Source organism: Neodiprion fabricii, chromosome 4 (genome assembly GCF_021155785.1).
Source record: "Neodiprion fabricii isolate iyNeoFabr1 chromosome 4, iyNeoFabr1.1, whole genome shotgun sequence".
Classification (NCBI taxonomy): domain Eukaryota; kingdom Metazoa; phylum Arthropoda; class Insecta; order Hymenoptera; family Diprionidae; genus Neodiprion; species Neodiprion fabricii.
The window spans coordinates 35,384,907-35,400,095 of NC_060242.1; the positions used below are offsets into that span (position 1 = coordinate 35,384,907).

At 38.7% G+C, this 15,189-nt stretch overlaps 1 protein-coding gene across 3 annotated transcripts in view; it reads left to right on the forward strand.

Annotated features, from left to right (window-relative positions):
• The window catches only part of LOC124180623 (protein diaphanous), a 43,236-nt gene that overhangs the window by 6,058 nt on the left and 21,989 nt on the right, over positions 1–15,189 (forward strand). The window contains exons 1-2 of one of the 3 annotated variants that reach the window (XM_046566374.1): positions 1,720–1,998; positions 4,650–5,020. The exons of 1 other annotated variant lie outside the window; for it this stretch is intronic. In XM_046566374.1, coding sequence (XP_046422330.1) covers positions 4,961–5,020 — 60 coding nt within the window. In that variant the 5' untranslated portion in view covers positions 1,720–1,998; positions 4,650–4,960. Of the gene's footprint in view, positions 1–1,719; positions 1,999–4,649; positions 5,021–15,189 lie in introns of those variants that run through there. One more of the 3 variants, XM_046566375.1, reaches the window with a different exon arrangement.

Below are 15,189 nucleotides of genomic sequence, written 5' to 3' on the forward strand. Positions count from 1 at the left end.
TTTCTTCGCTGCGGTTGCTCCGATCAGCTTTGTGCGTCATTTTTTCATTCCCTTTTTTCGTTCACTATCTTTTTTCGACTTTCATCTCTTGGACCTTCACGTATGCCTGCATGCTGCTGGTTTCGGACGAAAATAGATTCCGTTTATTTAAATACCCTGCTGCTTCTTCGTCCCTCTTTGGGCGCGACAGTTTTTACTTGTATATTTTTTCGTTTCACCCTTTCGCGTCCTCGCGAGTAAACAATGAATACTGTAGAAACGGATCCAAAACGCCAAGTCCTTGGAGAGTATAAGGACGAAGAGGGGCGGGGTTGAAATTCTGAATTTGACGAGTTCCGAAAGCGCCAAATTCTCAATTTTTTGGTGGTGAAACGTAAAGTAAAGAAGTCAAACTTTGACGAAACGTCACAGTTTCGAATGGTCGGAAACCCGACGCTCGAAGTTCCAAAAGTGCAAAGTCCCGAAAAGGCAAAATTCTGAAAGTAAAAAATCCCGCAAGGGCCAAAATGATAAAATTTTTAAATCTGAAACATCGAAATTCTGGATGATCCAAGATTTTCAGTTCTGCGAATTCTGGCTTGATGAAATTTTACCACTTCGATCTTTCTCTGTTCGGGATTTTCGATATTTTTATCCTCAGAATCCCTGGCATTCTGATTTTCGGTACTTCAAGTTTCGCCACCTAGTCATTCGGAATTAAGCGTTTTCGGAACTTTTCAAATTCAGAAATTCAACCCACCCCGGCCGAAGAAGATGGAAGAAAAACCTGGTAGAGGTCTACTGTGTATTAAGCAGGAAAAAAAGTTCATCGTTATTATTTTATACACATTCAATCTCTCTTTTATTTGCATCATACCTATTTCAAGCATGCTAATCGACATATAACATTTTTCATAAAAATAACCGACTCCTGCAATGTTCAGCAACGTGTCATAAAAGAATAGCTGTAAGTATACGTCGTACACTATAATACACAAGTGCATTTGAGATATGTACTAGTTCGATACCCGTGCACACCTGATGCTGTCCGCTGTAATAACACCGCTTATCGGTCCCTTATCCGTTACACCGTTTCAAAACCACCGACCTCCTCTTCGTCTCTACATGTTACAAATAAGTAACGCCTTCCTTCCAGACGCTTCTCGGTGATCGATAAATTAATATACAGTACTGCAATTCTCGCGTTTCATTCATTCGACTAACCAATTTCCCGTTGGTGTTTTCTCGAAGCCTTAAAACACCGAATCCATGGTCCATAAAATCTAAAACTCAGTGAAAGATGATTTTTTTTTTCTTCGTACACTGCGCCGTAATTAAATATAAATAAAATCGCGGATGAAGCGAGGATCAGACGTAGGTTGGTTCGGGGTCGAATGCTTCATACACAACCGAGTAAAAGGTATTCGATAGCCGTTTAACTTCGTCCTGCGTTGCTCCTCCTCCTCATCATCGTCATCGTCATCATCACCGCCTCTATCGGACAGCATATCTCCCAACACCCACACACGCATGTAAGGCACATGGTAGATGTTTGTGCCGGGCCGCTTATCGGCTGTTATTTCGCAACAGTTGAGCATTGTCGCCGTGTAAGGTGTAACATTTCTGTGGGCCATGCACACACCTATCGTAGGTATACGTATACCCGCTCTGATCTGGAGTAAGTAGAGTGAGTGAGTGAGTGAGTGAGTCGGGACGACGCCGCGACGACGCGTTCAATTTCATTGTCAGTCTTTATCGAACCCGCGTACACCTCGTACCGACCTTGTAGATTCTTCGGGCAATAGTTACGTACTTACTTGATATTTTATAACCTAGCTGCAATTATCGTCGGTCGAATTTCTGTGCGGTTGCCGACACAGGCTTCGCCGTAACGAAATTACTTTGAAATCGCGGTCGTTGTACCGAAAACACCGGAATATTTCACGAGTTTTCATATCACTCGGGTGGAAAGTGTAACATGTACCCACTTGACCGTTTTTAATCCAACATTTTGATAAGGTACATATTTCATCGACTGCTTCAATGCCCGTAGCATAAATCGTTGTGTATTCACACGGTTATCGTCAAGGTTGTACTTGTTGTGATGATGTGGTGGTCACTATGGGATTAGTGTATCAATAATAGAGGAATAGATGGACTCTACGAGTTCATCGACGAACGGAAATAAAATGTGACTCGTAACCTATCGAGTCGAATCGAAAAATCGTCACGTTCTCATTTTCTCTGTGTTTCATCTTGATAGAAAATTGTTTCGAAATTGCCAGTCATTCGCCTTTTGCATATATCAATGAAAATAAACTTCTTTGGTTAGACGGTCAGACGTAAATTGTTAAAATCGAACAGCACAACAATTATATAATCCCGAGCGTTGCGCGTATATATAGAAACAACATTTTGATGGGTCGAGATTCTGTGGAAATTGATAACGACTTAATATCGCTAGTTTGTGAAGGACCATGTATAGTGTGACTGTGATCGTAGTGTTATCAGTAGTGGGTATAATTAATAATACACAGTCGTATCAAACCTGCCAGGTCACTCTGTCACCTCGTATCTTCTACCCCGGTTTTGTTGTACTATCGTAGAAATCATTGGTTCTAATCAAAGAGTTTCGGGTAAAAATAATTTTTTCACTATATTTCGAAACATTTTATAAATATTTTATACAGCCAAGTATTAAAATTTCACTCAATTGTATTTAGACAAATTTACGAAAAAACACAAGTCTTTTTCTTTGGCAACGCTTTCATCCAATGCACAATTTTCAAGTTGTAAAATATAGAGTCCAAAATACCTACTCCTAGAGGGCAGGTGGAAAAAATCTACAAAAAAATATAAAATTTATATTTGGTGCAGTAGAAGTTGGTAAAAAATGGACGATCGATTCGGTAAGGTGGTTGGGATCAAACTTTGTTCACGTTCGTTTGGACTACTCTTTATTACGATACAGACAATAGCGTTATGGAGTCATGGTTGCAATCAGTGTAACGCGTTACGCAGCTCGTTTCAAAACTCATCCTCAGCAGCTTCTCCCATCCGGATGTGTCGTCATTTTTAATACGGTCCAGTATCTCCGGGATGTAATTACAGTACCCACAACGTCTGCGTTTGACGATTTAACTAAAAATTCGTGGTTTAAAATTAATGTACGAGTATAGTTGTAACAGAATCGGAAACCGCAAATGCGAAGGATGGTAAATTCTCGTTGTTCGATCACCGTACACTTTTTTTTTCTTCTATCGCGCGCAATTTTACACCGTCAACATTTCCGTTCATCAGATACGTTGTTGATTGTAAGAGGATCGGTATGTATATAATACGAGTCGTATGCGATTGCTATTTATACCTACAAAGGAATGAAGCAAACGCGATACTTGGGAATGAAAAAATCAACGATGCGTTTTACCACCTTTCCAAAATTCATTACAACAATAATTCTTCGAAGGTGATAAAGTTTCATGGAAACGAACGTACGACTCCAAATTCATCGAGTCAACGTCGTTTCCCCACCAGGATTTTGGTGGTTCTAAGCGTACCTAATACATACCTGGTCTCATTTCCCGAGGGGATAGACATAGGCCGACTTCTCATTCCTCGGTATATGCCTGTATACTCTTACACTTCGTCAGCATGGCGTGAAGGTCGTCAATTACACAACGTGCTTTGCCGCCGGATGGTTTTTGCTCCTGTACGTAGATATACTTTCTGCCATCAGCAATTCGCACGCCGGAATCACCGAGCTCAGCTCAGCGGCTTAGATTTGCCGGAAACCCACAAGTCCCATCAAACATCGCACGTCTGCTCATCTCGTGCGATGAGAAACGTTAAACGTTGTCGAAAGAACCGCGTCTAAAAGCCCCGTTCTAGAATCTGTCTGAGCATCCCGGGGGTCTAGGTAAATAAATTCGACCCGACTCCGAACCGCATAACTCCCTGCGCTTCGACTTCTCGTTCACGAGAACCTTGTTCGGAGCTGTTTGGTAGTATTCACCCTCTTCCGAACCAAGCAACGGCCTTTCCATTTCGTAGTTTATCCGCACCCGCCAGTCGGACGCGAACTGCCGCGTCTACCGCAGATGCACGTGTCGTTATCGTCGTCGTCCAGGTCCCTGGGGTACGATAGGTGAATAAAAGTACAGTGGGTGTCTACACTTGTGAAGCAGTTGAACCGGCGGACCTCGTTTTGAGAGATCGTTCAGTGGTTTAGCAGCTTTCGTGCAGCTGCTACAGAAATCCTTTCCTGTTCTTTGGCTGTCGCCTCGTCGTCGTTCACCGCGGGAAATGTGATCCGATTTTTGTAAGCCACACTCGCTGAACGACCGTCGGTAGCTCAAGCTCACCCTGTTACGAAACCGTTCGAAGGGCTCTGTGTCACAGTTTGATATTTTGTTGTTTTTCTTATTTTTTTTTAACTGTTGCGCCGTTTGACGGTGTTTGGTGATACTTGACGGAGGAGAACGTTATACAACGACGATATTCGTCGAGTAACACGGAACGACGTTGCATCCGAAGTCGTAAGCGTAGGAATATTGTCTTAGGATCGAATTGAAGACCGATCAACGCTAATCGACTGCAACTTCTCGATTAATTAACAACTATCGATGACGACGACGCGTTGAGTAGATCGATTGAATTGTTCCATTTGTTAGATTCTGAACCTTGACAAGCAAAGATGCGGTAATGTGTCAGAAACACCTGCGAGTCAACGAAGAAAACGGTTGCGAAGAGTCATCCGAGGTTTTTCTTTGTGTGCCAGATGGTGGCGTTTGTTATTTTCTCCACTTTTCACTCGAACATGGAAAATTAATGGATCTATAAAGTGTGATAAAAACAGTGGAGAGTGAAGTGAAGAGACAAGTTCAACGGAGTTCTGTGTAAACTTAAAAACTAGTGAATAGTGTTGATACAATAACAGTAAACTGGTCCATTATCTCCCCGAAGCAAACGTCCCTTCCAAAAAATGTCCGGAAGCATAAAAAGGAGGATGAGTTGGTACCAGAAAGCTGAATCTGGCATGAGGGTGAGTTGTGCGCTCAATTTTCACTCCCGCAGCATCACTTTACCACAGATCATTCATATTATTCAACGTAATGACCAGTTGAGGAAAAACATGACCCTGTTTATACTGAAGGTTATATTATATTGTATAAATTATAATTGGCATAGAAATAGGTACGTGTTCCAATTCCACGCGTTGTATAATCTATATATATATATATGTATATATATATATATACGTATGCGACAATGGAAAACCGGACTGCGGGCACCTGTCGTTTTATTTGGATATATATGTACGTTGCAGGGTATCAGAACACATGCCGTTTTATTTCCTGTCACGAGTACTACGTCGTATCACCCGCATAATGTACGTACCTACGTGAACACACCGTTGTTTTTTATTTCCACCACTCTGACGCTGGTGTTCTAAGCGTCACAGGGTATGCGGCCACGTTTCTGAAACTGATGATACGTACGCGTCGTACTTGTTTAATCTCTTGTGTATCCCATGCATGGAGTTTTCTGTCTAGTATTTTCGTCAGTCGTTGTACGGTCAATCATCCTTTCCCGCCACCGCATGTGAGGCGTTCTATCCCGAATCGACCTACGTGTGATACTCATTGTCGGTAGTTTTTTATTTTATTTTTAAGTATGGTGTAAAGTAATACGAAAAAAACATCTTTTACCGAGTTTTTAATTTTTTTTTTTTTTACCAAGGATTTGATTTTACTGCTATCACGAACATGGAAACCCAATTATCGAATTGATATAGCTTCGATCGATTAGCTTATAATTTTTATCGCACGAATTCGTTTCTAGAAACGGAAAAGTTTGATAGCAAGATGGAAGTGGTCAAGCTTTTGGTTTAAAAGCTTGAGGCGAAACAATTAATAGAAAAATGAGAAAAAACGAGTTCTTTCATTTTTCAATAACTTAATGTTTCGCCTCTGGCTTCTAAACCAAAAACTTACCCACTTCCATCTTGATGTCTAAATTTTCATTTCTTTAACAAAGAACTTACAAGGAAAATTCAAGGCCAATCGCTTGGGGCTATCAATTCGATAATCGAGTTATCATGTTTTTGGGAGCAGTAAAATCAAACCCGTGATCCAAGAAGTCCAAATCTCGGGGAAAGATGTTCTTTTTGTACACTCTATACTACACTTGAAAATAAATAAAATCCTCAGCGGAATGCCTCATATATACATGACACTCGTTAAACGATGGATTCACCCAATTTTTTTTTTCTTTCCACCGCAGTGCGTGAAGATACTTTTGACCGCTGTTAATATGAAAATGCGCGTCGTTTCGTCATTCACAACGTAATTATACGACGAACGAATAAATGACAACGATCGTTTTGAAAATTAAATTAGCCGTTTCACGGGAAAGTAGCATCGTAATTTACATTGATGTTTTTTTTTTTTTTTTTAAAACTATCCAAGTAATAGTGTATGTAATGACAAGGTAATGTGTTAAATTAAACGGCGTTCCACGTTACATTACCGTACGTTTTCGATATATTTCACTCACAATCAGTGAAATTGACGTCGGCAGTCTGCATGATAATATTAAACGAATAATCTGTTCTTCGAGTTCCTTAACAACAACGAGAGAAAAAAGAAAAAAAAACGTCATACGACAGAATGAAACAGTTTATTTTCAGCGAGTAGCGATAATAAATTTTACATATAGCGCGAAACGCAATAACGCATATTGTTCATCACGTGCTCGTGACTTTAATCTCTCTTCCGGGTACGCTCCGATAAAATAACCGTCGTGGCGATGTTGATGGTGCTGGAATAAAAGTCCCTTTTTCTCTTTGCGTCGCGTTACGGTGCTTAGCTAATGATAATGGTATTTTCTCTTCTCCTACTCGCCCACACTCGGCATCAGCTCCGCCATGCGTACGATAATTATGCAGGAGGAAGATTCTAACGCACCGTGTTACCTCTACCATCGTTATCTCTTATTATTTTTGAATTGTTTTTCAGCCGGAGCAGCGTTGTACGTAGACATAATATGCCAAGTTTTTTAACACATACTCGTTTATACGTATAAACGTATATTATTTAACAGCCACGAGTCACTTCGTTCACCTTGTTCATTTGACTTGCTTAGCACCTATCCATCCGTACGTGCGTTTCGTCATCGTCGTACCTACGTCAATTTTCGTCTATATTTTTTTTCACCTTACCTGCAACTTCGATCACAGTTATTGCATGTGTGAGGCACGTGAACGAGTTTGCGAAACTTCGATACGCGCACGCGGATGGTAAAATTTTATATATCACGTGGATTTGGTATTATATATACATTTAAGTGTATATACGCACTATAATTACTTGAAGAAAAGGGAAAAAAAAATAAAATAAATAATATGTATAATCAACTCGGAACGCTACCTGACAATGAGAAGGAGAGAGACGTTGGTTCGAGATTTTCAACCGATTTGTCATGTATACGAGAACCGGTTTTTTCACCTCTTCCACTGGTCGTTACGTCCCTTGGTATGGGTATACAACGAAAAATTGTCGCGTTCCCAGCTGATGAGAACATTCTCCAATAATTCGGGGCTGACTCGAATTCTCACTGCTGTTGAGGTATCGTGCCTCTACGAATATTTCGCATTCTGTATGTCTGTCTGTATACACGCTGCAGTATTTGCACACCACGTATTTGTGTATACTCGGAATCCTGCTTTACTTTATAGATGGATTTGAAAAAATCGAGATACGTATCATTCAATTGAAAAGCATCTTATTAATCTTAGCTGCAGATCGTGTTATCAAAAAACCTAACATACAGGTACAAGCTTAATTATACAAAAGGTGCTGACCAGGTTGTCTGATCAAAAGTTGTGTAGGAAAGGCTTGTTCATTGGTTTATAGCTTGTAAATTAGTTCTAAGTTAATTTAGAGTTATTTGTAGATGTTTGATTGATAGAAAATAAGTTCAAGTTTGACAAACAACGCTCTTTTCACGGTATTGTTCCGAAAAGGGAGGAGAAGGCATTCGGTAAAAGATTTTTTATAAATTGAAACGTTTTGTGAATAATAAATAAAGTTATTTACGAATTTCACATCGCTGGTATCATCAAGTGCACTGGAAAGGTTTATTTGAATTCATTATCAATTTAAGTCGTTCCACCTTTGTTATAAAAGTTCGTTAGAGAGATTCTGGAAATTTTAGTTTATCTGAAAGGAAAAGTCTTCTAGAAAACTAAAGACCAGGATTTAACCAGATTTCAAAAATTCACAAAATTTAAAAGGAAACATCTTAAAATAATCACCAATTTATCTTAAAATAAACCGATGAGACTTCTCGTAACGAACCAAATAAGTAAATAATCCTAATAAAATAAGGTGGAAGATAGAAATTCGGGAGACGACACTTTCCTATCACAAAATTGCCTGCTAGATTCAATTACTTTAACAAAAAGTTCCATTTTCATGTTGCACCAGCGAAAATAATTATCCCTACAATTTTGTACCGTTTAGTAATTATCGTTATATCGATTTGAAATAATTATTACTGAAAAGGAAACAGGAAAAGAAATTTGAATCCAGTGCATCGCGTCAGTCTTGATCGTCGGTGAGGAAAAAATTTTTAAGTCGTTTCCTTGCTGAGATTTTCACACAGAATCAGAGATTTTCACCGCATTACACGTGCAGGTATAATGACTTGTGATGTGGAGTCACCGACATATGGTCGCCACGTGCGTTTCTAAGTTGTAGATAAAAAAATGTAACAGACACCGCGTCTGCAGATGCCTGTCTCTTTTCTTCGGAATCTTAACAGAGCTGAGACTGCGTCTATAGTCTCGGCGTCAAGGTGTATCCGGTATATTACATGGTGGTATTTACGTTGTCGCGAAACTTCCGGTAACGAGATTTTTCTCTTAATTTTTTAAAATTTTGCTCATTTCCATTATTATTTTTTTATAAAGGATGTAACGAGCATCGATTTGTATTCTTGAATACGGAGGGAAATATGTCACGATGTTTGAGGGCATTGAGAGACGTGCGCAGACGCAAGATTGAAAATAAATAAATGAATGAATAACAAAATTCCGCATTAGATCGTCGATGTTTATTGTCACGATGGGTTTAAAATTTTTTGGTCATTACACAATCTTTAGTAAAATTCAATTTCACAACATGCAAAAAAACGAAAATCAAAACGAAAATACTGGATAGTCTTGAAAATTTGATTCCTACGAATAAGTAGAAACAAACCAAAAGATCTGTTGAATCCGCACGGTACAAGAAACTGCAATAATTATTATTGTCGTTGCTTTACTATTCATGAGGTATAAAATCTCTTTGATTTATAATCAATTTTCAACTACGTATGTAACGATTAATTCCGCAAAACGATTCCGCGGTTCTGCAGAAAATGATGTAACGACGACGTTTCGACCGCGGAGGAATACAATTGTATAAATATATAAGATAAATAAAATCACGTTTCACTCGTACGATAAGCTTCGGTCCGTCTGCGGTATTGCGAGAGTTGTATCAAGTCGAATTGCAGGAAATGTCATCGTGGCCTGAAGAATACGGCGAAGAAAAAATCTAATCTGCGGGATACTTGGAGTGATGAGAAATCGTTGTGTTTTCGCTTCTTCGTAATACGCATTATTATACCTGGTCATAGTTATAAACTACCTCTTGCATACTTGGACAATTTTTATGTGTGTATATATATATATATATAGTTATACTTTTGCGTAAGCGTGTAGGTATATTGTTAACGCTGCCAACTTTGTTTTTGAGAAGATACTTACGGTCGTTTAGTTTGGTTCTTGCAGCCTGACAGATTGAAATAACAAACGAAACAAGTGGCTATGAAACCGTGAAACGATCCTGTCCGCGGATGTTCGGGATCACCTCATCTCCTCATCTGCCCGCATGATCTCACTTTGGCCCGCATGACGCATTTCGTTGTGTGTGTGTGTGTGTGTGTGTCCCTCCACTTTTCGCAATTCCCGCTGATTCGCGCTTTCTTGAGAGTGCACAAAATCAATCATGGTTTACTCTTGCACAGAGAACTCGTCATGCCCACTCAATGCTATCCGTAACAACAATATATGTTATTTTTTTACTCATGTGTATAAATAAAACTTAACCACAAACTACAATCAACATCGTAAAGATACTCGTGTGGAGGTATCAAAGATTAAATGGCGGAAAAAAGAAAAGAATAACAAATCGTGAACAAATTACCGCAATTTTTTTTTTTTTTGTTTTTATAGAAAATCTCTTTGTCATTGTTACGAACTCTCTCCCAGATATGATTGCTTCATCTTTATTCGTTGTTATGCATATAACGAGGTTTTCATTTTTCTAACAATACAGATTGAAACCGAACCGCGGAATAATTTTTTATTTCTCTCCGCGGTTTCTGCATCGTGACCGGCAGAGATCGCTCTCGACGACCTTCGCCAGCTTCTAAGTTTCTCGCCAATCAAGTGCGTTTGATATAAGATATATTACCTGATCGTGTAATTGTAATATTGTTGGAAAGCTCCGACTTCTGCTGTTTTGCTACGTTTGAACTTTTTTAAGCACACGCGATGTAACGGATCAGTTTGCTTGAAGCGTGCGATCTACGAAATATGAAGAAAGATTAAAGTATACGTGAAGGAGAAAAAAAAAATAAAAAAAAAAAAAAGATCGACCCTTCTTGGGGGACGATTGCAATTAGTAATGTATGAGCGATTAAAAATACAAACTATCGCCTTGTTCCGCGTATAGACATAAATTTAATCATCATTTTTTTTCTTTCTTCCGACACGGAATGAGAGAAAGTTTCCTGGTGATTTGTTATACAGAGATAAAGATGTTAAAAAAAAAATAAATAAATCCAACGCGATGATAGAAAAAGAAGTTATGGACTGTACGGATAACGAGTTTTTACGAGATTTTTTATCTCTCTTATACGCTGATCATAAAATGGTCGAAGTAGCCTGTCGACAACATTGACCATGATTTACAGACGTTTAAACGAATACATTATACGTACGTATAACAGTTACTGCATTCTGCTGCATAAACGCTTAATTCTAACTTTCGTACGTTTGACAATAACTTTGTTTAAAAATTTTTCGCGATAACCGAGAGAAGAGTAAAGAAAAAGATTGATAGTATATAATGAGATCAAAGAGAAAAAAAATACTGTAATAAATAATGAACAGAGTATTTTAAACAAAGGGGTTTGTGTAGAATCAGCTATTTGTGTATTCAATTTCGCGTGTATTTTAATCAAGTTCGTGTAACAGAATACACATTATTGTGTATAATGGATGTGCGGAGAAGGCGAGGATCACGAGGTGACAGCTTCTCCTACTCTCGTCTCGCAGCAGACTCATTTGCATCGTCGTGATTACGATTCGCAACACTGTCTGGAAGTTTGCAGTTGAAAATAATCATCGAACCGTTCTCGACCCGCGAGAAAGGCAAGAACACCGAACGGTGACATCATACGAATAGCCTGACCTCATCGACCATTACTTTTTCGATACCGTACTATTACAATGCAGCGTAAGGTGCTTGGAATAACTCGAGTAATTTTAAGTCACAACCTACGCGTGGTAGGTCTACCTTAATAAATATAATAAATAAATCTCCGTAGAATATGTAATGATAAATTTGTGACGAGGTGGTTTATATATATACACGCGTATATATAGAATATATATGTGTATGTATTATTGTAAGGTCGTGTACCTTACGCCGTCTTGCATCAGTGGAGGTCTCTCCTTGAGGTCTCTCCGTAGCTTTACCTAATTACACGCACACATATCTACACGCGGAGCACTTCAGGCTGTACGAGACAAGATCAATTCCGCGGCAAGTATAGCCTCAATGTCACAATTCCAACTTTGCAGCGTTCGCTAAACTGACAGTCAGTGAGACTTGAATTATGGTCGCGAAAATCTTGTAATTTTGCTCGATAATTTTGTAAAAAATTTTTTATAATTTTTTTATAACTCGTATTTATACACCTAACGCAATTACAAGTATCTTCTTACATCTTTCCGAATTTATGAAGATCGCGAATAAAGAGGTTTTTTTTTTTTAAATCGATTACATCGATCGCAATGTGAATTTACGTGACAAACAAGACCTACGTTTGTAATATCAATACTTCTGTCGTTTTCGAAAGGATAAACCGTGAGAGTTCGTAGGTCAGGGCAGTGCCGCGGATCCTTGGCGAAAGGACATTGTGAATCGGCTTCGGGCCTTCTCGTACATTATTGTATTCCGATACGCTGTCGTTTGTATTGTCGTCATTGACGAAAATATCAGAACTGATTGTGTGCGAGTCTCCTTGTTGCAGCATAAATGGATCCGTAACGCAGTTTGCGTTTCGGATTGTATGTACACTTGACAAATCGCGGAAGCTACTTTGGCCAATCGAATTCCTCGCGCTTGACCCGGTATTTTTTTGCTATACTTCTCTCATATTGTTATACTAGAAGGGGAATGAGACAAATTTCATACAAAACTGTTCCGCGATGAATGCTGAATGATAATCGAGAAGTTCCGACAAGGAAACGGTGGTTTATATATAAATGACTTTATAAATCGCTCACGGGACTCTCTATTTAACCGTAATTTTATCCAATTATATATATATATAATGTCCAACGCATCTGACGAGACTGCACCAGTTTCTTGTATACGTCCATCGCTGTGCAGTCTCAGCAGTTGATTAGAATACTTGTTCCCATGCGAGAAAGCCACTCCCTGTATAGAAGGCAGAGAGAATTTTTATTTCGAGACCAGAAATGGAATAATAAAGATGCAGCCAGCAGTGGGACAAGGCCGATTTATAACCGCGCGTGACGCCATCGCGGATTTTAAACAGTGAATGAATTATTTTATTCGTGTATATAAATATATATATATATAGTCAATACCGTATGCTGTCGACTTTGTCTGTAGGTAACTGATAATTTTGAAAAAAAAACAATCTTGGAATTGGATACGGAAATCGACGATATGGAAAGAAGGTATTATTTAAATTCACTTTGTAATGTTGATTCGATTGGTGAACTCTCCGCGGTGAACGGATGCGGGTACTTACTAAGGTCTTAACCATGTCGGTGTCTAATTGCATTGAGCATTTGTCGTTTTACGCAATTGGCAAGAAATAATCATTGCTCCAAAGACGCGCAATGTATGCGTCGTCGAATCGAGTCACTTTAGAGGAAATCGATGCAACCTTAACACACTTAGTCAGGGAACCGTTTTTCATTAAACAAAAAATAACATAAAATTGATGAAACAAACTTACGCACTATATGAATTATTTGCGAAAAGTTTGTATGACATGTAAAATTTTGTTTTAATGTCAAGAAAATTTGATTTGGTTGATAATTTCATTCGTAAATCATCCCACTTTTAATCATCTGGAATATTCTACGATTGTTACTTTTAATTGTCTTCATGCTACCATTATGCTCCCGGCATAATGTTCAGTTCTACAGTTTTATGAAATCCTTATTCAAGGTCGTTAATTCGCAACGATCATTTTCCATCCTGGGATATTCTACGCGGGAGAAAAAACATCGATTGTAAGTTATCGTATAATGAAAGAATAAGAGTATAGTCACGAGAAAAAAAAAAAAGATATCAAATTAGAATATATTTAACCGAATTTATGGAGAAAAGCAAGAGTAATACAGCGAACAGAGAATAATAAATAAATAAATAAATAAAAGTTATAGCGTGGCTAATACGAGGTCAGGCGATATGGGAACATGTAGTAATGCACGCTTGCTCCCGATAAGAGGTTTCCAGAGAAAACCACGAGAAAAATTCAGACTCGGATTAAGGAGGCACGATACCCAAGGCTGCTCTGCAAAAAAAGGCCGAGTGTCGATCCTGCAAGATGGTCCAATTGGTTATATAATTTAAGAAGCGGTGGCGGAAAATTAAATCTACCAAGGTCGAGTAAAACATTTTTACTGTGATATTTCTCTTACGTAATTAATTTTGTATAAAATAGTATTGTGCAGGGAAACACATTTTGTATTACAATATTGAGTGGTGCACAAAATTCTCGAACCGTATGCAGGAAAATCTTCGGAATCGGATTGCAGCGAGACACTGATATTCGTGTGATTGTTTATTGGTAAAGTTTAAGAGTTCAAATACCTGGATTTTTGAAAATGTTGGTACTATTTTGAAAAATTTGATCTTCATAATTGCGCTGAGAAAAATTTCATTTCTTACAGTAACTGGAAAAAATCAGTAAAACAGGTATCGTTAAAATAACTGTTTCAACATTGTTGGGAATACGAAAAACGAGGTACGCCCAACCATTTTCCGCTATCGTCGATCCTTTTTTAGTTATTGCAACGCAAAATCAGTTTCTTCGGTTTACTCTACTTTTTTAGTTAAACAAGGCTTCTTAACGTCAATTTATTGTTCCACAAGCATTAAATCTTCGCAACAGTAAGGAGAAAGAATAGTAACGGATACTGGACTTTCCGGTAACAATTATAAAACTAATTTTCATTTTCTACCTAGAACTATATTTTTCGATTGTGGTAAAAAATAAAAATAGCTGAGGACTGAGCGGTGACCGGAACCAAAAATTTCTCTCACTGTCAGTGCGAAGGGCTGAAGATAATTTTACAGCCTTTTTAGCATTTTTAGCCTTTTTAGCCTTACGGTTAATTCGGCCCTGGGGAGATTCAAGATCTCTACGAATGGTCACGGAGACTGGCCGGGCCGCAACTCCTCCTCGCCCTGTTTATTTTCATTTCTTTAATTCTCTCTTTCTTTCTCTCTTTCTCCATTACCGTTACCGAGGATCTCGACCGCCTCCCGTGACGCAACTTTGTTTCTATAATGTGTCATTGTGTATTTCATGAATCTGCAGCGAGTAGTAGATTATACGATATAATAATATTGTTACAAGCTATGGCGCTGAGCTACGTGGCTCTCTCTCTCTCTCTTTCTTCCCTTCCGTCCTCGTCCTCGTCGTCGGTATCCTACATGCCCGCTCATCGGAGTGGAATCGTGCAGATAATCAAGCTGGAACGTAAGGTGGCGAGAGACCGGGAAAAACGGGAAAAAGACTGGGAATTACGATGGACTGTGGGGCAAAAAGAATTTTTTTTATAAATCGTTTTCAAACTTCGGCTATAAAAATTATAAAAATAGAAACGGT